The sequence below is a fragment of the Carcharodon carcharias genome, chromosome 3 (genome assembly GCF_017639515.1).
Source record: "Carcharodon carcharias isolate sCarCar2 chromosome 3, sCarCar2.pri, whole genome shotgun sequence".
Taxonomy (NCBI): Eukaryota; Metazoa; Chordata; class Chondrichthyes; order Lamniformes; family Lamnidae; genus Carcharodon; species Carcharodon carcharias.
In genome coordinates, this window is record NC_054469.1 from 12,366,751 (window position 1) to 12,391,297 (window position 24,547).

Below are 24,547 nucleotides of genomic sequence, written 5' to 3' on the forward strand. Positions count from 1 at the left end.
TGTGATCACAGGATGCAGATTCTACAAGTCTGTGCAAGGTACCCAGGCAGCTCCCACGACACCTACATCCTCAGACACTCCCAGGTGCCGGGGCCCTTCAGTGCTCCGGCTCGGCTGGATGGATGGCGGCTGGGTGACAAGGGCTATCTGTTAAAAAGGTGGCTTATGATGCCTCTCCGCCACCCAAGAACAGAGGCAGAGCAGCGTTACAATAGGAGTCATGTTACCACAAGGGCAGTGATAGAGAGGACCATAGGTCTTCTCAAGATGTGCTTCCGATGCCTGGACCATTCAGGGGGAGCACTACAATATCCCCCAGTCTGGGTGTCACTGATAGTGGTTGCAAGCTGTACTCTCCACAATCTGGCACTGGCAAGGAGGGTACCCACTGGAGGAAGAGGATCCTTGACGCAGCTCCACAGGCCACAGAGGATGAATCCAGTAGTGAGTCAGAAGAGGAACATGGTGAGGAGAACGCTGAAGGTGTGGAGGTCGACCTCTGTATCCTTCAGGGAGGCAGTGACACTAGGGACACCTTGATCCAAAGCTCCTTCAGCTAGGCTGCCAAAGATTTGCTTCCATCTCAGCCAGGGCTGCCACCTCCATCCCAGATGTCTGAAATGACCCTTTCATTTGAACCCAAAGTCCCTTCAGCGCCTGTGCAATAAAGTTTAGTGCCACTAATGTCGTGCATTACATACTGGTGGACCCTGCACCAAAAAATAAAAAGGTGAATCATACTCGGGCTATTACGACAAAAACAAAATTTATCTCATTTTGACAATCCAAAAAAATTTACATAATCTTCCCTGATCTTCATTCCCAGATCAGTAAACATAAAACATTAAATAACAGAAGATCACCTGTGGCCTGTCCCTCTTGTGCTCATGGTGCCTTAAACTTAGGTTTACGAATGCTACATCTTGGTGCCCCCCCATCGCTGGCAGCAGCATTGGAGGCAGCCTACTGACTCTGCTGAATTGTTAGCCTTGATGACCTTGGCAGTCGCCCTCTGGCCAATGGAGCCTGTGCTGGCCCCGCCCGGGAGGTAGCGGCCAGTTCCACGGCTGGTACCTCCCCAATTGCCGCAGCCTCATCAAATGCAATGGATGATGCTGAGTCGAAGGCAGATGATGAGACTCTGGAGTTGAATCAGGGGCACAGTCACTGGCAGAGGGGCAGAGGAGCTGCTGCTGTCATCCAGAGGGTCCCTAGAGAAGCCTGCAGGGACAGCAAGCAGCCTGTGTGCCAGCGTGAGATCACTCTGGAACTCCCTGCTTACCACTGATAGACGGGCACCTAGCTGGGATACTGGGTGCCTCATCCATCTCCCACACTGGCACTGACCACCTGAGGTCATTGCCTGAGTGAGGGTTTGCGGGTCTGAGCACAACCCCAGGAATCCCTGATTCTGTCCCTGGTGCTGCCTCTCCATGAGAGTCGCCACTCTCTCAGTGGAGGAGGCAGTGCGCTCGGCCATGAGGGTCAACGCAGTGCTCATGCTCCGCATGGTCTCCTCCATCATGGAGACCCTCATGGATCTCCTCCAGATCCTTCTGCACATACCGCTGGACATCCAGCATCTGCCGCCTAATAGACAACTCCAGAGTCTCATCATCTGCCTTCGACTCAGCGTGTCCCTGGTCTCTGACTGCTGCCACACTGGGCGCTCTCTGCCTCCACCTGCTCCTCAAGTAAGTGTGAAGTGCTCTCACTGCTGTGCTCCGACATTGTAACTGAGGATCTAACACCCAGTGTGCTGCTGGTATCTGTGCTGGTGGCTGGTTCAGAGAGCGGGTGTGACGCAGGTCCATGTGGAGCCTGGTGGTCCTCTGGCATCAGGGGTGGTTCTTCGGGGTCCTGCAATGGAGTGGGTGCTGGTGAATCTAAGGGAGAACAAGGACGTGTCATTAGTTTCAGTCATCACACTGTCACTGTACATGCCAGGCACCCTGGTGAGACCATGGAGATCTGCATCATGGTGCCGTTGTCTTTCAATGATCAATAGGGAATCCAGTTTTGAGGCTCCCATTGGTGATGAGACTACACAAGAATGTTTGCACCATCCGAAACTCTTACCTCTGTGCACTGCACTCTTACCTTCGTCTGACACCGCAGCACCTCTGCGGAGAGTTGACCAAGCTGCATGGTGCCTCTCCAGCTGCAAGACTTCCTGCTCGAATCTGGATAGGATTAGGAAGTTTGGGGGACCTCCGCCTGTACTCGACCTTTCAGTGTTGTTATGGGTCGTCTTCTCCTGAAAGGACAGAGGAGCATGGATTAGTCCCCTCTCTACCTGCAGCGCCATTGCAGCCTGGCCAACCCCACCAGAGGAACACCTCGCAGGGCACATCCGAGTCATGGCCCTCGAGCCACAAGGCACTCAGTCCCAGCAGCCAGGGCTCACCCCCTTGGCCAGCTCCGGCATCATTGACAGTTGGCACTCAGACTCTAACACCCCTGAGCTCCATGGGGGTCAGGTGGGGCAGGTTTGGGGGGGGTGGGGGTTGTGGTGGGGGGGGGTGGTGTGTGGAGGGGGAGAGCAGCCAGACCTTAACACTTCACTACACTGATCCATGCCAAAACGGTACTCACCCTTGCCAAGTGCAGCAGGTCATTAAACCTCTTGCGGCGCTGCACCCATGTGTTCGGCACAAAGTTGTTTCTCCTGACCTGCGCTGCCACCTCCTCCCAAGCTCTTTTAGTTAGGTACAGTGGACTCCTCCTTCCATCTCTGGGGACAAGGGTGTCCCTCCTGGCGGCCACCTCCCCCAGGAGGACCACGAGGCACTCACCCGAAAACCAGAGGGGGCTGAGCGCTCACCTGACCTACCCTCCTGCCTGGCATTTCCAGCCACACTTGATGCCATAACTTCAGCGTTCACAACGCAGAAGATACGTCCTTCCCTGGCAGCCTTCAAGGAGCTACTTGTGCTATTTTTAAACCTCACACTGGGTCACCATTGGACCCAGCGGCTGACAGGCCCCGCCCCCGCCCCGCCCACCTCTTCCCGACCATTGGGAACACGCAATTCACGCCGGGCGGGATTTAATTGGCCAGTCAGCGTGAAACCGTGGGTTCGGGGGCCAATGCGGGCGGCGACCTGTTTCCCAACCGGTCAGGGGTAAAATTCAGGCCCATGTCTCTATTTCAGTCCCGGGGTCCTCTAGGCCTTATTAACTGCTCTCTCAACCTGCCCTGCCGCCTTCAATGGTTTATACACATGTACCCCCAGGTCCCTCAGCTTCTGCACCCCCTTTAGCATTGCATCCTTTATTTTGCGTTGTCTCTCCGCATTCTTCCTACCAAAATGTATCATTTCATGTTTCTTTGCATTAAATTTAATCTGCCACATGTCCATTCACTCCATCAACCTGTCTATCTCATCGAACCATAGAAACATAGAAAATAGAAGCAGGACTAAGTCATTCGGCCCTTCGAGCCTGCTCCACCATACAATATGATCATGGCTGACCCTCTATCTCAACACCACACTCCCACTCTCTTCCCATACCCTTGATCTCTTTAGAGTCTAGAAATCTATTTCCTTCTTAAATATATTCTGTGACTTGGCCTCAACAGCCCTCTATGGTAGAGAATTCCATAGGCTCACCACCCTCTGAATTAAGACCTCCTCATCTCAGTGCTAAATGGCCTACCCCATATCCTGAAATTGTTCTAGACCCCCAGCCAGAGGAAACATCATCTCTGCATCCAGTCTGTCCAGCCCTGTCAGAATTTTCCATGTTTCAGTGAGACCCCCTCTCATTCTCCTAAACTCCAGTGAATACAGACCTAGTTGGTCCAATCTCTCCTCATACGACAATCCTGCCATCCCCAGTATCAGTCTGGTGAACCCTTCCCTGCACTCCCTCTATGGCAAGTATATCCTTTCCTAGGTAAGGAGACCAAAACTGCACACAATATACCAGGTGTGGTCTCACCAAGGCCCTGTACATCCTTGCTCCTGTATTCAAGTCCTCTCACAATGAAGGCCAACATACCATTTGCCTTCCTAACTGTCTGCTGTACCTGCATGCTTGCTTTCAGTGATATGATATACCAGGACACCCAGATCCCTTTGTACATCAACATTTCTCAATCTATCACCATTTCAATAATACTCTGCCATTCTGTTTTTCCCACCAAAGTGGATAACTTCACACTTAACCACATTATACTGCATCTGCCATGTATTTGCCCACTCACTCAACTTGTCTGAATTGCCTTGAAGCCTCTTAATATCCTCCTCACCACTCACATTCCCAGCAAGTTTCATGTCATCAGCAAACTTAAAATATTACACTTGATTCCCTCATCCAAATCTTTGATATATATCGTGAATATCTGGGGCTCAAGCACTGATTCCCTGCAGTACCCCACTAATCACTGCCTGCCATTCCGAATAAGACCCATTTATTTCTACTCTCTGTTTCCTGTCTGCTAATCAATTCTCAATCCATGTCAATATATTACCCCCAATCCCCAAGTGCTTTAATTTTACACACTAACCTCTTCTGTGGTACTTTATCAAAAGCTTTCTCAAAATTCAAGTACATCACATCCACTGGTTCTCTCTTAACTATTTTGCTAGTTATGTCCTCAAAAAACTCCAGTAAGTTTGTCAAACATGGTTTCCCTTTCATCAATCCATCTTGACTTTGTCTAATCCCATTGATATTTTCTAAGTGTCCTCTTGAATCCTATCACTATCCTCCACACTGTTACTTTCATAGTTTGGGTCATCATTTTGAAATTGTGTCCCTGTATAATCCAAAGCTACCTACTTTAATATAGATTGAGAAATGCAGTGATCCTATTACTGAACTCCAGGGATCCCCACTATATAACCATCCTCCTGTCCGAAAAGAACCATTCATTCATGTCTACACCCTGCTTCCTGTCACTCAGCCAACTTTGTTTCCAAGCTGCTGCTGTGCCTTTTATTTCATGGATTTCAGCTTTTCTGACACCCATTGTTGTGTGGCACTTTATCAAACACCTTGTTGAAGTCTGGGTATACCATATCAACTGCATTACCCTCATCAACCCTCTCCGTCACTTCATCGAAATACTCAATCAAATTAGTTAAACACAATTTTTCCCTTGACGAATCCATGCTGGCTTTCCTCAATTAATCCACGTTAATGTCCATGTGACTTGTTAATTTTGTCCTGGATTGTTGATGCTAAAAGCCTCCCAGCCACTGAGGTTAAGCTGACTGGCCTGTAAGACAATCCAGTAACTGTGTTCTGCACGCAGAGAATTGTCAGAGTTGTCTAACCACAAAGCTATGGCTCAATCTTGACCGGTTTAACCAGCATGCTTTGAGAGAAATGCCGAGTTGGGAACAGAGCTGTCTATCTGGTAAAGAATTGCTGAAATGTCAGGTATGTTCAGACCATTTATTCAGACAGAGCCACCCGCATTTAAAATAATGGAGACCTTGGAGGCTCTGCCAGGATGACTTCTGACAAGGCCAAATAACAGCTTGGAGTTTCAGACCTGGAAGATTTCCAACACAGCCAGCTTAAGTGAAAGATCAAAGGAACACCGACTCGCAGCTTGGCCGGAACTTTCCAGCCCCTCTCGCTGGTGGGATTTCCGGTCCCATCGATGTGAATGGAGATTTCGATGCCTGCTGGGTGGGGGGGTGGGCGGCGGCTGGGGGAGGGGGATGGGGGGTGTGGGAGGGGGGGACCCCGCCATAGGGGGAGCTGAAAGGGACATTAGAAAAAGCAGTGGGCTGGACTTTTAGCCGCCTCCTGTAGCAGGGGCAGAGGTGGGCGGGCAGGGATTTCACGCTGCTGCCCTGCTTGCCAGTTCCCCTTCTCCATCCAACCCGAGCCATTTCCCCAGCAACAAGGATGAGCCATCCGCAAGCCCATTGCTCCAAATTAAGGCCGATTAAGGCCTGTTCATGTTTTCGCAGAGATAGCGGTTTAGTACAGTTTAGCTGCCTGGAAGTTGGCGCCAGGTGGCAGACCAGGGCAGGGCGGGGGTGGGGAGGCCAGCGCTGAGGGCAGGCTTGGTGACCCTGTCTGCCTGGGTGAAGCAGCAGCCCCAGGCCACCTTAAAGATGGATATCGTAATGGCCATTTTATATTTTAAGTATTAAAACAGGGAGACGGTGGTGTAGTGGTATTGTCACTGGGCTAGTAACCTAGAGGACTTCCAGCTCGAATCCCACCATGGTAGCGGGTGGAATTTAAATTCAATGAATGAATCTGGGATATAAAAACTCTGTTACGGTGACTCTGACAACCATCGTTGATTGTTGTAAAAAACCCATCTGGTTCATTAATGTCCTTTAGGGAAGGAAATCTGCTGTCCTTACCTGGTCTGGCCTACGTGTGACTCCAGACCCACAGAAACGTGGTTGACTCTTAAGTGACCTCTGAAATGGCCCCAGCAAACCACTCGTTCGAGGGCAGATGGGGATGGCCTTGTCAGCAATGCCCACATTGCATTAAAAAAAATCCTTTACATTGTGCTGTCTTAGTGTCAGGTTCGCTGTGAAACAATGTATGTTCCAAGCTAACGTATGGAACTCACCATATACTGCTAACCAAGGCAGTTTAGCTTTCGTACCCTGGGAACTGCAGCTGTACAATGGAATAGAAATTGTTCTCCCCTCACCACAATTTTCCATGTACTTTTCTCAGAGTGTAAAGTTCCATCTTCCACCTATGATGGTTAATGTTAATGTGTGTCCACTCAATAATGACAATACAAAGGGAATGGCAGCATTGTACCAGCTAGTAAACCATACACCTGGACTAATAATCCGGAGACAGGAATTCAAATCCCAAGGCAGCTGTGGAATTTAAAATTCAGTATTTAACTAAATCTGGAATTTAAGGACACTCGTCCTGATTTTCAAATATCTTCTTGGCCTCACCAATCCCCAAGTCTGCAATCCCCTCCAGACCCACAACCCTCCGAGGAAACTATGCTCCTCTAATTCTGTCCTGTTGAGCAGCCCTGATTTTAATTGCTTCAGCACTGGTGGTCGTGCCTTCATTTTCCCATCTTTGTTCTCTTGATGTCTTTATCAAACAGAAATCTACGGGTATCTGTCATGAAAGTTTCGAATGACCCACTATTCATATAAACGGCTATCCAGGACCCATATGACTGCTTTGAATCAATCCTCCTTTGATGTACAAGACCCCCCATCATTCCAACTCACCTTCCACCTTTGGATAAGTTTCACAAGCTGCTGCAGGCAAAGAACATTAATAGATGGAATAAAGGGTTCGAGGGGGGTAGGGAGGTGGGGGGGGGGGGGGGTGCAAAAGAAGAGAACTGACAGGGATAAAAAAAAAGTCTGAAATAACCTGAAACACACTGAATCCCCAACAAAGAAGTGATATTAACAGTGTGTGAGGAGAGGGCTATGATTATGACTGTAATGAGGAAGCTGGATGAGAAATGAAAATGAACCTGAATTTGGATGAAGGAGTGAAGGGAGGAGGAGAAAGGAAGGAAATACATTTTTCCCAGCTCCACTAATTACCTAAAGGTATTCAGAATTGTGCTTTGGATTGCCTAAACCACATTCACATACAATTATAATGATGCATTCCATCTACATTCACAAAGAGATCCCTTTGTTATTCCTCGTGTGGTTGTAAAGGCTTAGTCTAAATTCATCCAAACTTTACTCTTGGGTTCAGTCATCTGAAGACACGCACACAGGAAAAATATTGTGCAGCTCTCATAGAACAAAGATTTCCTAAATTACCCAAGAGTGACCTAATATGTTTATAATGAGAACAATTTATGAAAAGTTCTTTATTATTGGCAGTAACTATGGATTCTATATATCATTTTCTGTACCACAGCTGGCACTGATTAAATACTGAGTGCACCACAATGACTGCCTTGTGATATATATATTCCCCAAGCAGTAATTCTAGGTGGAGTCGTTGTATGTACACAACTCTGACTGCAGCACAAATGTTTAAGCTGTATGATAGGACATTGATTTCAACAGGATGAAAGATATTCCTTCTCTTATTCGATTACAAGGGCTCTGATTGAAAAGGGGCTTGGGCAGTTACAGAGATAGTGAAAAAAGGACAACTTTGATATTCCATGTGGGGCACTTCATCAGACCAGTTATGACTTCTGGCCAGGAGTTCCACCTGGAACGCTAATGCTTTCGTTGGCCCACTGGGCCTTTCTGGCAATAGCTGTTTCATGTTTCCAGCAGTTTTTTCTTTCCATCTCATTCCAGCTCCCAGTAGGTGCAGAACAAAATCTGGCACAACATCAGCCATGTCACTGAGCAACAATAATGGGATAAATGGAAATGGAAATGTCCCCACTCCTACATCAGGCTATAGGTGAGGGGTCGAGGCACTGTTCTGAAACAGAGGAAGGAACCTACTTTGCATCTATAGCTGATGTAGAAACATTTAAAAAGCTAGGCCAATGAGACTTAACACTCCTGCCTACTCGGGTTTTACATGAACAAGGAGTGTTTGATGATTACATTATACCTAAAAATTAAACTTCACTAGCAATAAAATTCCTTACTTTTTACAGGTTATCAGAACACAAAAATTGGATTACTGCCCTGTAACCATTCCAATGTTAAGAGTTATTTAAATGCTGTTAATTTAAAAAAGAATTTGCTCATTGTTCCGTCCTCCTGTCCCATGAGTATGAGTGAGACGTTTAATTGTGGAGCGTATTATATTTGAGCTCAATCCTAACCCTACTTGACAGCTAGGAACTAGGCAATTTCTAGTAAGATCATGATCAGGAGCAGGACAGGGGGCAGCCGTTCAGCTACTCGAAAGAAAGACAAACTGCATTTCTATAGCACCTTTCATGACCTCAGGACATCCCAAAGTGTTTTACAGGGAGATGGTGGCATAATGGTAATGTCACTGGATTAGTAATTTAGAGAATCAGCTAATGTGCTGTGGATATGGGGTCAAATCCCACCATGGTAGCTGGTGGAATTTAAATTCAATTAATAAATAAGTCTCAGTAATGGTGACCATGAAACCATTGTTGATTGTTGTAAAAACCCCATCTGGTTCACTCATGCCTTTAGGGAAGGAAATCTGCTGTCCTTACCTGGTCTGGCCTACATGTGACTGCAGACCCATAGCAATGTGGTTGATTCTTACCTGCCCTGTGAAATGACCAAACAAGCCACTCAGTTCAAGGGCAGTTAGGGATGGGCAGCAAGTGCTGACCCAACCAGCGACACCCACCTCTCACCAAAGAATGAAACAAACTTTGGAGAAAGGGCACCTCAGTTTTTTGACTCCCCCTCCTCTGCTTAGGCACCATTGCACCCCTATTGCTGCTTTCAGTTGGGAGGGCCCCTGATTGACCCTCCTGCTTTGAGAGCCCACCTATAGGCCTTAACTGGACGGCGAGCCTGCCCTCTGGCCATTGATTGGCTGCTCCTGGTAAAATCACGCGGAGTGAATGTTCCCCATGCAGTGCAGGCTTCCGACACCCAGTTCAGCCGGGATGGAGCAAGTCCTCAGGGAAAATCCTGCCCAGGGATTTTTAACCTTCAGTCCTGCAGTCAAAAGTAAGGTGACCTGGTTCATCACTGAAGAGGACCTACAATCAGCACTGAATTGGTTATTCGAGCAGGGGACAGGGGTGCGGGTAAGGGGGGAGTATGTATACACTTTACAGCTATTTTAAGTATTGAGTTTTTTGACTTGACTGCTGTATTGCTGGGCATCCATTGTATTATCATTGTAGAGTGAGAGGTGGGGTGACCACCTATAAACACACTTATAACTTCTGGTATCGTATTTGAACATTCATTCTAAGTGCTAAGTAGTCTATTGTAGAAGAGAGCTTCACATTGTTTGATAACTCTTTAGGTGTCTAAACAACCTAATTTCTGACCCAGGGATTTGAGTGTGCTCCATTATCCTCATCACTCTCGGGTTTGAGCTGAACTGATAGATTGCAAGTATTAGAGGGATAACATAAAACTAAAAGATAGAACATCCAAAAGCGCAAAAAAAAAGCACAGATTCTGGCAAATGAGGAAGATAGAAAGGACAGCAAAGGATGACAAAACAGATAGTAAGAGCTACAAGAAGGAAGTATGAAAAGAAACTTGGAAGGATATTAAAACGAAGACAAAAGTCTTTGACAACTATATTAGGAAAATGAGGGTGGTCAGGAGCAATCCGGACCCTTGGAAAACTGATAACAGTGACATAGCAGGAAATCAGGAATTGACAGACATGTTGAATCATTAGTTTACATTAATATTTACAGTAGATCTTAGTGTGCCAGACATCCCAATGAAACTATTAGTGAATCGGGATCAGGGACTCACTAAAATTATTGGAAGCAAGATAAGAGTAATGGAGAAATTAATGGCACTAAAGAGTGATAAACCCCCAGGACCAGATGGTTTTCACCCCATTATTTTAATGGCAGTAGGTAAGAACATTGCAGATGCCCCAAGTGTAATCTTCCAAGGTTCTCCAGCACACTGAGATCATATCGAAACATATAAAAACCTGATGGGACTTGACAGGGTGGATACCAGGAGGATGTTTCCTCTTGTTGGGGAGACTAGAACTCGGGGACACAGATGAGAATAAGAGGTCTCCATTTTAAGAAGGAAATGAGGAGACATGTTTTCTCTCAGAGATTCATTAGTCTGTGGAATCCTCTTCCCAAGAGAGTCGTGGAGACTTGTACATTGAATTTATTCAAAGCAGAGTTAGACACATTTTTGATGGACAAGGGAGTCAAGGGTTATAGGGGACAGACAAGAAAGTAGAGTTGAGACCACAACCAGATTAGTCATGATGTTGTTGAATGGTGGAGCAGCCTCGAAGGGCTGAATGGCCTACTCCTGCTCCTAAGTCCTAAGTTCCTATGTTCCAGCTCTCTAACTGTTTACCGCAGTCATTGATGACCTCCCCTGCTCTTGTTTCTAATGGAGCCATTTTCTTTGCCGATGGACCTGTGGCCTATTTGATCTCTTCACACATACCTCCAGCATTCCCTGTGTCAAAGGACATCTGGATATTCTGGTAAAGTTGTAGCCAATAGTCATTGAAGCACTGCCTAGTAGTCTGTGTGACTCTACTTTGAGCCACTCTTAGTGCATTCAGTGTCTTCTCACTCGGATCCCCCTTGTAACTAATGAGAGTGGACTGCTTGTCTTCAGTGACAGGTTCCATCACAGTGACGTAGGCCTCCAGCCAGTCAGCGTTTTTCCTCTCTTGCTTCCTGTAAGTTGAGGATTCCAGAACTATAGAAGGATCCAGTAACATTTCTGTAGCTTCCTAGGACTCCAAAGATAGGGCTGCTAATTTCCCACCATCGGGAGCACCGTACATAATGACTATGGTTAAGCTGGTTTGGTGCATTGTGCATGTACTGGAGCTGGCACAGAAGAAGGTGTGAGTGAGCTGCCATTATTTACCAGATAGGCCAGGTAGGCAGTACATTGGCATTTGTTCATCTCTCTTACTATCTATGCGATGACAGACGATAACCTTGTGGACACATTGGGAGTAATTTTTACTTTGATGCTGTAAACTCGGTGATAGTGAATCAGCGGCTCATATTACATGGACTTCAATGGAAATAAAACTTTGGAGAAAGGTTGTACTAGTGGTCAATTTGCTGTCACCCATCTTATACTATTACACAGTTAAAATTAGCCCCAGACACAGACTGAAATCTTACATTTTGCATGGTTCTCAATGGATGTTAATTGTCAGGATTTCAGACCTTGACTCTCAAGTTCCACAGGTATTTTACCCAAACAGTATGAAGCGAGGTTTTAAGGGACTCCACTGTGTTTTCTTTTTCTCCTTCCACAGAGTCATCCCCCACCCCCACTCCGTCTTTGGATTATGGATAAGAAGGAGAACTTGTCAATCTTTGGTGAAGCAGCTCCATACCTGAGGAAAACCGCAGTGCAGCTGAAGGCAATCCAGAATGTTCCGTTTGACGGTAGGATATTTATCTGGTTGCAATGCAGACATTACTGTTCCTTAGACCACAGCCAGGCCTGGAGTGAGCTGGTAAAGATAAACTTGTCAGACCCCCCGTCTCATCCAGTGAAAACTAAGAGCCAGGTTTTCAGTTGCCCATGGGAACGAGGGTGGGTGCGGGCACACATTGGTTGGTGTGTCAGTCACCAAAGTCTCCGGGATGCACTGGAAATTTTGAAGGGAGAGTGGGAGGTCCAGGTGAGGAGCCAGAACCTGCTTTAACTTGCTGTTAAGCTCATTGACGAGCTTGTTAACAGGCTAGTGAGGAACAGAATCAAACTTTCAACCTTAATAATGGAAAGAGAGAATGGTCAGGGCCACATTAGTGCGCACCTGTCAGGTGCACAGTGGGGAATTGTTGTTCATTATGGTTGCTGATGAAAAATCATGTATTGGTTGGTCATAACAGATAGAGTAGAGGCTCTAGTCATTCAGTCCAGGCTTGCAAAACTCAAAACAAAACATCTTCTATTAGGTGTGATTTTGGATTGGACAACGCTTGCTGAATAATCCTGAGTGCGCTACTAGCCTCACTAAAAATCAATTTAAGATAATCAGTCGAGCTCATAAGAAGGCTCATTTATGCTTGCTCGAAGTGACATACATTCACACACAGAGACCCCTTCTCGGCCAACAAAAGGAATACATTCAAGCCTTGTGCTTTTTTAATTACCTGGGAGATTGGGGAGCCACAAGAACACACAAGAAGTAGGAGCAGGAGGAGACTATGTAGCAATATGGCCCATTGAGCCTGCTCCTCCGTTCAATATGAGCACGGCTGACCCTCAGCTCCATTTTCCCACCTGCTCCCTTTAAGGGGATAGATACTGTTCTCTGCAGCCACGACTGGGGGCTCCGAAGGCTGAGTTGCCTGCCCAGTGCCAGGGTTAAGGACATCTCCTCGCAGCTGGAGAGAAACTTGGAGAGGGATGATCCAGTCATCATGGTCCACGTGGGAACCGGCGACATAAGTAGGATCAGAAATGACGTTTCCCTAAGAGAATTTGAAGATTTGGGGTCCAAATTAAAATGCAGAGGATCAAAGGTAATACTCTCAGGATTGTTATCTGAGCCCTGCCCTAATTGGTGCAGGGTCAAGCAGATTAGAGAATTAAACACATGGGTCAAAGAGCGGTGTGGGAGAAGTGTTTTCGATTCATGGGGCACTGGCATCAGCACTCAGGAAAGAGTGAGCTATTCCATCGGGATTGTGCTCCACTTAAACTGGGCTGGGAGCAGTGTCCTAGCCAATCATAGAATAGGGGCTTTAAGCTAACAGAGGATATTGGGGGTGGGGGGGTGGAATCTGAAGGGAAAGGTCAGGGCATCGGAGCAGTATAGCCATGTGGGTAAAAACAGGCAGAGTGGGTCAGGCAGGGACAGAGTGTTTAACAAAACTTTTGCATCAATGAATAAGGTCATTGCAGGGAAAAGAGGTTAAAAAAAAAGAAATTAAAAGTTTATCTGAATGCATGAAGCATCTGCAATAAGATAGATGAACTAGTGGCACAAATAGTGATAAATGATTCAGATCTAATTGACATCACGGAGACATGGTTAGAAGGTGATCAAGGTCGGGAAATAAATATTTTGGAAAGACAGGCAAAATGGAGAAGGAGGAGGGGTGGCACTGATAACAAAGGATGACATAAGGACATTAGTGGGAAATGATCTTGGCTCAGAAGATCATGAAGTAGAATTTAGAAATTAGAAATAGCAAGAGTCAGAAAACACAGTGAGGTGGGGGGGAGGGATAGTTTATAGGCCCCCTAACAGTAGTTAGACCATTGGACAAAGCATTACACAAGAAATCATTGGAACTTATAAAAAAGGGAATGTAATAATTATGGAGTACTTTAATCTTCATATAGACTGGGACAATCAAATTGGCAAGAATGACCTGGAAGATGAGTTTATAGAATATTTTTGTGACAGTTTCTTGAACTTCCTGAGTGAACCCCGGATGGGTCTTTCTTGCTGAGTTTTGTTTTTCAATTGAATGTAATTCTGTTGAACATTTGAAATGTTTCTTTAAATGTTTCTTTGTTTCCCACTGTTCCTTTATCTCAATACCTTTTAGTCTATTTACCCAACTAACCTTAGCCTATGTAATTGGCTTTGTTTAGGTTCAAGATCCTTGTTTGCAATTGGAGTAGGTTTTATAATTACGTGCAGATGTGTTAAAGTGACATCCCCGACATGCGACAACAGGAAAGGTGACCCACCATTGTCGGTGGGAGCAGAGGGTCACAAGCTGGTTTCACAATGTTGTGAAACCGATTTTTGGTCTTCTCGCCATATTGTCCCCTGCCCCCACTGCCAAATATGCCTGATGCCAACGGGGATGGAAAATTCCGGCCATTGTTGTAATGTAGAGCAATAAGGCCGTTGTCTTACACACGTGATCCCACAAACAACTGTTTTATTATCTAAACATGTTTGTAATAGTGTTATTGATCAAAGGATAAATATTTCCCAGGACACATGCCCTACTTCAATCATGCCTGGAGATGTTTGATATACTCCTCAGGCCCAGATTTAACGTCCTATTTGGAAAGACTGTGCCTTTGATACCAGAGCATGCCCTCAGTAGCACACTGGGACTATCAGTTTGAATCAACTGCCACAATCCCTGGAATAGGGCTTGAACCCACAACCTTCTGGACCAGAGGTAAGCTTGCTTCCCAATGAGCCACAGCTATCACTTGCCAGTTAGCTGATGATGCAGTTGAATTTACCCTCAGTGTGACATTTTTCCATTTCCCAATTTAGTGTCACATTCTGAGAAATTTTGTAAAGTGGATACTCAGTGGGCTGACTGACTCTGTCCAACTCCTTAGGTTCAGAGGCAAACAAAGTGCTTTCTGCTGTCGTATTTTATAAACATCTCATTGTTTAAAAGGCAAGAAAAAAATATGGGTTCCTGATGAGAAGGAAGTTTACATTGCAGCAGAGATAAAGGAACGAAGCAATGGGAAGATCATCGCAGAGACAGCTGCTGGAGAAGTAAGTGACTATCCTGTATGTTTTATTGAATTGTGCTTTTAGAATTAGTTATATTCCCTCCCAAGTTTACCTGAGCAATTCATCATTCCAGTTAGATGTTAATTGCGCATATGTTTCAATCATTAGCAACTTACAGGTATTAAGCAAATTGTTGGGGCTGAGGGCTGACAAATCCCCAGTTCTGGATAGACTTCACCCTTGAAAGAAGTGGCTGGTGAGATAGTTGATGCACTTGTTTTAATTTTCCAAAATTCCCGGCCAGGATTTTCTGGTCGTTGGGCGGGGGGGGGGAGCGAGAGGGAGCAGCCGTGGGTTGGACCGTCGCCTGCTCTCCGGCCATGAGCGCCATCTCACGCTGGCTGGCCAACCAACGGCCCAGCTAGCGGCAATCATGTGCTGAGGCGCTCAGCGCTGCCTGTGTGGGGGTAGGAGCGGGGGAAGGAGGGCGAGTGTGGGACTTTGTGCATGCATGATGAGTGCGTGCCGTAAAAACTCCCTGAGGCACAGAGCTGCCTAACGGAGCTGACCATTTCTGAAAATAAAAAAATAAAGAATTTTAAAAACGTTAATAACATGTCCCCTCATGTGAATCTGTCACATGGTCAGGGGCATTTACAAATTAGTTTGAAAATTAATTTTTTTTTTTAACATCATTGATCGAAACCTCATCCGGCGCATGGAAGGGGTTTTGCAAAAAATCCAAAGCCCTCTTGGCCTTTTCGCCTGCCCGCCAACCATAAGGTTGGACAAGCAGTGAAAAACTTCATTCAATTAGACCTTGACTGGCCTTAATAGGCCTGTTAATTGTTGGCGGGTGCGCTGACGACCCCTGTGTGTGCCCGCTGACTGAAGTATCGCGTGAGTGCGCCATGACGTCGGGATGCTTGCCTGACGTCATTTTGCGCTCATTCAGGTTGGGTGCGCGCCCGCCCGACGAGCGCAATATTCTGCCCCTATTCGGGGAAAGTTGCGTTGGACTGGAATATAGCAAACGTCACCCCTTTCTTCAAATAGGCAGAGAGACAGAAAGCAGGAAGCGACAGGCCAGTTAGCTTAACATCGGTCATAGGGAAAATGTTAGAAGCTATTATTAAAGATGTTACGGCACGGCACTTGGAAAAATTCAAGGTAATCAGGCAGAGTCCACATGGTTTTGTAAAAGGGAAATCAAATTTAACCAATTAATTGGTGTTATTTGAAGGACTCACGTGCTGTGGATAAAGGTATATGTGCTGTACTTGGATTTCCTCAAGGCACTTGATAAGCTGCCACATCAAAGGTTATTGCAGAAAATAAAAGCTCGTGGTGTAGGGGGTAACATATTGGAATGGATAGAAGATTGGCTGGCTAACAGGAAACAGAGAGTAGGCATAAATGGGTCTTTTTCTGGTTGGCAAGATGTAACAAGTGGTGTGCCACAGGGATCCGTGCTGGGGCCTCAACTGTTTACAATTTATATAAATCACTTGGATGAAGGGACCGAAGGAACGGTTGCTAAACCTGCTGCTGACACAAAGATAGATAGGAAAGTAAACTGTGAAGAGGATGTAAGGAGGTTATAAAGTGACAAAGATAGGTTAAGTGAGTGGGCAAAGACCTGGCAAATGGGGTATAATGTGAGCAAATGAGAAATCTTTCATTTTGGCAGGAAGAATAAGAAACTAGTATTATCTAAATGGTGAGAGGTTGTAGAGTTCTGAGATTCAGAGAGATCTCGGTGTCCTTGTGCATGAATCATGAATGGAGGTACAGCAAGGAATTAGAAATTGTGAGAGGAATTGAATATAAAAGTAGGGAGGTTATGCTTCAGTTGTCCAGGGCACTGGTGAGGCCACACCTGGAGTATTGTGTACAGTATTGGCCTCCTTATTTAAGGAAAGATGTAAATGCATTGGAAGCAGTTCGAAGAAGGTTTACCAGACTAATACCAGGAATGCGTGGGTTGTTTAATGAGGAAAGGCTGAACAGGCTAGGCTTGTATCCACTAGAGTTTAGGCGACTTGATTGAAACCTTTAAGACCCTGAGTGGTCTTGACAGGGTGGATGTGGAGAGGATGTTTCCTCTTGTGGGAGAATCTAGGGGTCACAGTTTAAAAATAAGGGGTCGCCCATTTAAGGCAGAGATGGGAAGAAATGTTTTTCTCTCAGAAGGATGTGAGTCTTTGGAACTCTCTCCCTCAAAAGGCAGTGGAAGCAGGGTCTTTGAAAATTTTTCAAGTCGGAGCTAGATAGATCCTTGATAAACAAGGGGGTGAAAGCTTAATGGGGGTAGGAGGGAGGCTGCAGTCAGATCACCATGATCTTATTGAATACTGGAGCAGACTCAAAGGGCTGTGAGGCTTACTCCTGCTCCTAATTCATATGTTTGTATAACAATCACATCTCATGTATGAATGAAACAAATAAAACTCTGCCTCCTGTATCCTTACTGGCAGCAAGTCCTGATCACCCATTGCTCCCATGCTCACTGACTTACATTAGTACGGGATTGAACACAGACCCTCTGGGCCTTTCACGTCAGTATGGCTAAGTTTCAGACTACTCCAAGCGTCAGGGAAGCTCATAGACATTTTTTGTCCGGTGCGTGGCCTGGGATGAAAACACCTGAAAAAGACAGACTCTTTCAACCATTTCAACTTTGGCCATCTTGGGTACGTCACACAAGGGACTCATTACAAATAGATACTTACTTAGTGGTCGTATCTGTCAGACAATTGCATTATTGACTAAATATATGACGACACATGTCGATACATTGGCATTGTACTGACCTGTGTATTCCATTCATAGATTTCTTAATTTGGAAAGAGTAACTCCCTTGTGTTAAATCATCTGCCTTGATCCTAAACTCTGTAATTCATGTGTTAAACCTCTTCTCCTCTCTACCTCTCTCTCCTTTAAGATGCTTCTTATAACCTTTATGACTAGGCTATTAGTCCCCTGCCCTAATATCTCATCATGTGGCTTAGTGTCAATTTATTTTCTGATTAACTCCTGTGAAGTTCCTTGGGGCTTTTTATAATGTTAAAGATGTTATATAAACCAAGCTGTTGCCAACCTGGCGATGTTCCTGGGTTTGATGCTTGGTCTGTGTTGAGTGAGTCTCAGCCAGGGTAGTGGTAGAAAGCTGACCATCCCCTTCAGCGCTCCGGGGTTAGGGAGAGGAGAATTGGCCACAACCCCCGATCCTGATTCTTGTCCAGTGGTTCCTGCTGGAGGTCTGCCTGTGGGATTGAACTGACCTTAATCAAACTTGCCTTACACTCTCTGAAGGACTCACCCCTGGACAGTGGCCATTTGGGAGAGGGAAGAGGCACAAGAGTCTGCACAAACTTCTTCAATGTGCAAACAATCAATACCTTCAGGAGAGGAGGGAGAACTGGCAAATAAAACATCATTGGCGCTGATTAAAGTGAAGGGTGGATGTTTTAGTGAAATCAGATCTAACTTTATGTCTGAAAATCATGTAGAGTATTTACAGTTTTTTGGTGCGTGCTCCCAGAGGACCATGCTCTCTCCAGGACCCTGTATTTAGGACGTTACCTCTTACTGTGCCAGTCACAATGTAGCATGTCAGACACAAACAGTCTGCTACAGATCTCTGTGCTATTTACACTGAACGGCTGCGTCTCATTTTATCACTGAATGGTCTAACTCGGAGACACCAAGCCTGTAGCTGTGCCTGTTCCCACGTGAACCACCCAGTATAATGCCGCTATCTTGCATGCAGCCCAAACAATTTGATGTTGAATGTTAGCACAATTGGGACATTTAGCCCCACCTATCCCACCAAGCCCAGAACTAAACCCACCTCATTTTCTTTCCTGACACATTTTTACCACAGGCGAAATATGTGTCCCGCTGCCTCCTACTCAATTTACTTTCAGTGAGAATCTGTGGATGTCATAAATCTTTTGTAGAAGTTTGGTAATGGGGCCGGGGATTTAGAAGGTTACTTAGCAGTTACTAGTAATCCGATATCTTGTTAGACCTTGCATTCTGAGGATCTGAGTCTATTAAGGCTGCCGGGTATAAAATGATGTAGAATGTAGACATAATTGGTTTAATGATGACATTTTCCACCTCCCAGTTCCTAGCTGCTCTGTCCTTCATGGCTTTATTGTGGTATTGTAAATATGTCTATTATATGCAAGTGTTATATGGAATAATGTTTGTATGGAAGTCACTCTAAATCTGTACATCACTCAAGGGACTCATTACAAATAGATACTTACTAAGTGGTATTACCTGTCAGGCAATTGCATTATTGACTAAATGTGTGATGACATATGTTGATACATTGGCATTGTACTGACCTGTGTATTCCATTCATAGATTTCCTATTTTGGAAAGAGGAACTCCCTTGTGTTATGTCTGGTTTGAATGTCAACCACCCAAGATGGCCAAAGTTGAAATGGTTGGAAGAGTCTGTCTTTTTCAGGTGTTTTCATCCCATGTAGTGCACTAGACAAAAAATATCTATGAGCTTCCCTGATGCTTGAAGCATGTGAAACTTAGCCATACTGACGTGAAAGTTCCAAAGGGTTTGGGTTCAATCCCGCTCCCTTCAGCTGATGTGGTTGATCGTTTGGGAAATGGGGTATGCGGGACGGTTGTTGGTGTACAGTGAGTTCCCATACCTCTTGGGTAGCGAGTAGATAAATCAGTTAGCATCTCTGCTCCTCATCCCGCTCCAGTTACTTGTGTACAGTCAGATAAAGACAGGACTGAGATTGGCAGTGGTGCCTCATGTTTGTACGACCAACTGATGCTCATGGTCTGGGCCTACACTCAAACACTGACTACTTGATTGAGATACAGGCAGAAACTGTTAAGTGTGAATTTAATTTGTTCTCCAATGTTCTTTGATTCCAATCTCCTTCTTAGAGAGTAACTATTAAGGAAGCGGAGGCTCAGGAGATGAACCCACCTAAATTTGAGTTGGTCGAAGATATAGCCATGCTCACCCATCTGAACGAGGCCTCTGTGCTCCACAACCTCAAGCAAAGATACTCAAACTGGCTGATCTATGTGAGTACCAGAAGGAAAGTGAGCGCTGCAACCATCACATTTCTGAGACATTCACTAACTCTGTTACAGGCATGTAGGCCTCCAGACTGTCAATAGACAGGTCATCAAAACCAAGGACTGTAGATGAGGAAGTAATAATGCTGAAGGACTATGGATAGAGAAAATTCTAATTAACATTGAATTTGGGTGTGATACCTTCCAGCTAAAATGAAATGAAGGTGCCTCACTTGCAGAGCTTGTTACTAAAGTTCTGTTGAAGGGTCATGAGGACTCGAAATGTCAACTCTTTTCTTCTCCGCCGATGCTGCCAGACCTGCTGAGTTTTTCCAGGTAATTCTGTTTTTGAAACAAACACTAAATGCTATCTCAGATAACCTATACTCTAACATCCAGAATCCATGTAAGTTAAACCTGAGTTACCAGTCAAAGTGTGGTTGATTATAAGCTGTGAATTGCACAGTAAATGGTAGGTGCAACTAAGACGGATCTTACAAATTAGATTCGCAGCCCCTCCCCCACCCCCACCCACCGCCGATTGTAGTGGTCGCACTCAGTCCTAAATTCCTTCAAACTCTGTCTTCCTCATGAGGAATTTCAGCTCCTCCTTCCAGGAGCCTGATCCCCAGCTGGCAGCAATACACAACCAACCCAAATTCCACAGGAACATTTTTCACCACAAATGTTATCAGCCTGCAGAACCTCCTGAACTCAGTCTGGATGATGTCCATCCACCAACTGTTACCTCCTAGTAACAGAAACAACTGCAGCAACTTATTCTCAGCTTCTGGATTTTGACCCTGTCTTCTTCAAATTGCCCATTCTGCACCACTGGACTCATCAACTACTACTGACCAGCTTGGACTGATCTGTGTCCTTTTATATCTTTCAACCCGGTTAAGTGTGTGCAGAAGTTTTGGTTTATAAACCCCTGTTCATTTTTGTTTCTTTAGAAGTTTCTGGGGTGGGGGAGGTCAGTTTCCTTTCTATGGATTACCTTTTTCTGTTTCCTTTTCTGCCTCCCTTTTCAGTTCAGTTTCTGTTTTAGTAAGGGTTTTGCTACAAAAACTGCAAATTAAATTTAAAAAAAAAGGTTCCTTCACAAGCGCCTCTTCCCGGAGGGCTGGAGATGAGAAAATAAAGTGATGGGCCGAAACTTCAGCAAGGAAACGCTTTCCAGAATGCAGCTCACCTACCTGAATACGAACGAGCACACAGTTATTGATGTTATTTTGGCAATTGTTTGACTATGAAGAGATAGCCGAGAAAGCAACTTCTCTCCCCTGGGATGTTGGCCAGTGACTGTAAACTTGAAGAGACTGGCGAGATAACCAGATTAACAGGGATGTCTGTTTCTTTCCAGACTTACTCGGGACTATTTTGTGTGGCACTGAACCCTTACAAGTGGCTTCCTGTGTACACGCCAACAGTGGTGATGGCCTATAAACGAAAACGTAAAGGAGACGCTCCCCCACATATATACTCCATTGCGGACAGCGCCTATTTTGAAATGTTGGGCAGTAAGTACAGAGTGACACAGTTACCATTGAGAGTGAAGTCCCAACCCCAGTGTAACAAGCATATTTTGTCATTTGACTGTCGTAATCAGTCAGTGTACGGGCAGACTCCATCAGCACTGGTGTTGCCCCAAAAACCGTTCTCTGATCATTACCCTTTCCACGTCAATGAAAGCCTGACCCTCACCATACAGCTGTGGCATCTTGCTGTGGGCTGCCAACAAGTGAAGTGAAAGGTTAACGGGGTTAGGCGGGGTGGGGGGGGGGTGTGGGGGGGCGCGATGGGGGGGTTGTATATAGTACCTTAGGCTTTATTAATAGGGACATTGAGTACAAGAGTAAGGAAGTCATGTTGAACTTGTACAAGACGCTAGTTAGGCCTCATCTGGAGTACTGCGTCCAATTCTGGGCACCATACTTGAGGAAGGATGTGAAGGCATTGGAGAGAATACAGAGGAGATTCACAAGAACTATAGCTATGAGGATATGTTGGAGAGGTTGGGACTGTTCTCCTTGGAGAAAGAAAGTCTGAGAGGAGACTTGACAAAGGTATTCAAGACCCTGAGGGGTATTTTACTGAGTAAATAGTGAGAAACTGTTCCCACTTAATAGTACACCAAGAACTAGAGGGCACGGATTCAAAAATAATTGGCAAAAGGAGTAAATGCAGTGTGAGGGGGAAGGTGGTGGAATAGTGGTATTGTCACTGACTAGTATTCTAGAGACCCAGGGTAATTCTCTGGGGACCCAAGTTCAAATCCCACCACAGCAGATGGTGGAATGTGAATTCAATAAAAAAATCTGGAATTAAAAGTATAACAATGACTGTAGGACAATTGTCAGGAGGGTAAAAAAAACCCCATCTGGTTCACTTCACTAATATCTAGGGAAGGTCCTGGTCTACATGTCACTTCTGACCCATAGCAATGTGGCTGACTCTTAAATGCCCTCTGAAGAAGGGTAAATAGGGATGAGCAATGAATGCTGGCCTAGCCAGCAACACCCATAAACTAACAATAAACTTTTTTTTACCTAGAGGATGTTTGGAGTCTGGAAAAAGAGTGGCAGAGGCAGGTTCAATCGAGGTATTCAAAAGGGAATTGGATTGCTATCTGAAAAGAGAGAATGTGCAAGTATACAGGGATAAAGCAGGGGAGTGGGACTAGGTGGAAATGCTCTTTCAGAGAGCTGGTGCAGACTTGATGGGCTGAATGGCCTCCTCCTGCACTGTAAAGATACTGGGATTCTATGATAATGTGAGACCTAGCATCTCAAGACTGGGGAGCCATGAGGCACTGTGAGTCATTAGCAGCAGCAGAATTGTACTCAACCGCAACCAGTAGCCTCATGGCCCAGCATATCCCCTACTCTACCATTACCATCAAGACAGGGGATCAACCCTGGTTCAATGAAGAGTGCAGGAGCAGCACCAGGCATACCTAAAAATGAGGTGTCAACCTGGTGAAGCTATAACACAGGACTACTTGCATGCCAAACAGCAAGTAATAGACAGGGCTGAGCGATTCCACAACCAATGGATCAGGTCTAAGCTCTGCAGTCCAGCCACATCCAGCCATGAATGGCGGTGGACAATTAAATATCTAACAGGAGGAGGAGGCTCCACAAATATCTGCACCAGTTGGCAATACTTAAAGGCCTGAATTTTTTGGATGGCGTGGTTTTGCTACCCACTCCAGCGAGTGTTAGATGGCTGCAGGCAGGACTTCCACCCCTCACTTGGGTGGGAGCCCTGCCTTAGGGAGCTGCCAGTCAATCCGACTGTCCAGCAGCTCTCCTGTCCCTCCAGCGACAGAACTGCAGTGGACAGAAGAGGAAGTGCAAGAGGACATCGGTGTCTAAGTCTGGGCACTGGAGGCCCAGGTAAGTTGAAGGAGTCCCAGGGCGGGGAAGGTAGTCTCTGATTTATGATTTGTGGTCTCCCACGTGACAGGCCTATGGTTTCTTGAATTAATTTAGTGATTTAAAGTTGAAGTGAGGGTCTTGTAAAGCAAAGGGCTCACTGCTGGTTGCAAGGTTGTTGTTGAATATCTAGGTGCTTTGTTCTCAGGTTAACTTTGAATCTAGAACAGGCTAAGTACTTTGCCTGCTTGATGACTTGCAGCTAGTTTCAGAATTTGGTTCTCGTACTAGCTGATGACTGTTGGCTCTTAAAAGGCAAAGGTGGCACAGCCTTTCTCTGCAGCTGTTGTCTTATCAGTGTTCTTCTGCACTCTGCACAGGACTCTTCTGGGCCTTGGGATAATAAAGGATCTCAGTATCAGAAGCCAGTTTCAGTCATATAGTCAATGGCCATTGTCCACCCAGACCGACTTAAAGCTAAAAGGCCATTGATATAGAATAGGCGAGAGATGATGGGCTTTCAGACTTAACTTGTGGATAGCTGGCCTCGTCAGCTATCAGCTTGCTTTTGTTGAATTGCAAGCCTGGAGATAGAGTCCGTTGCTTGGTGTTTTGAGTTAGCTTTGAACAATGACGGGTGTGAATTCCACAGATAACATTTGTCTTGATATGTGAATTCCTTGGGAAGTTCCATGGGTTATGCATTTAAAGGGATATTTCAGAATATGTGGAATAGATACAGTACAATGAGAGAAAAATTCCACCATCTGTGGAAAACTAAAATGGTATCAAAGACAGTATCAAACATAAAGAAAAGACATATAATTACACAAAGACAGTTGGCAGGTTAGAAGATAGGAAAGAATATAAAGAATAGCAAAGAATGACAAAAAGATTAATAAGGACGGAACAATTAGAGTATGGAAGTTAGCTAGTAATATAAAGATGGATAGTAAGAGTTTCTATCAATATTTAACTAAGAAAACAGTCAACAAATTGAGCGTTGATCCTATAGAAAATGCATCTGCGGAATTGATAATGGAAAGTAGGGAGATGACCGATGAATTAAACGAGTATTTTGCTTCGGTCTTCACTATAGAGGACACAAGTAACATCCTGGA

At 45.4% G+C, this 24,547-nt stretch overlaps 1 protein-coding gene across 1 annotated transcript in view; it reads left to right on the forward strand.

Moving 5' to 3' along the window:
* Positions 1–11,874: 11,874 nt before the first annotated feature.
* The window catches only part of LOC121276250 (myosin-7B-like), a 212,810-nt gene continuing 200,137 nt past the window's right edge, over positions 11,875–24,547 (forward strand). The window contains exons 1-4 of the mRNA XM_041184454.1: positions 11,875–11,974; positions 14,918–15,025; positions 19,913–20,052; positions 21,413–21,569. Of these exons, the coding sequence (XP_041040388.1) occupies positions 11,875–11,974; positions 14,918–15,025; positions 19,913–20,052; positions 21,413–21,569 (505 nt within the window). The remainder of the gene's footprint in view (positions 11,975–14,917; positions 15,026–19,912; positions 20,053–21,412; positions 21,570–24,547) is intronic.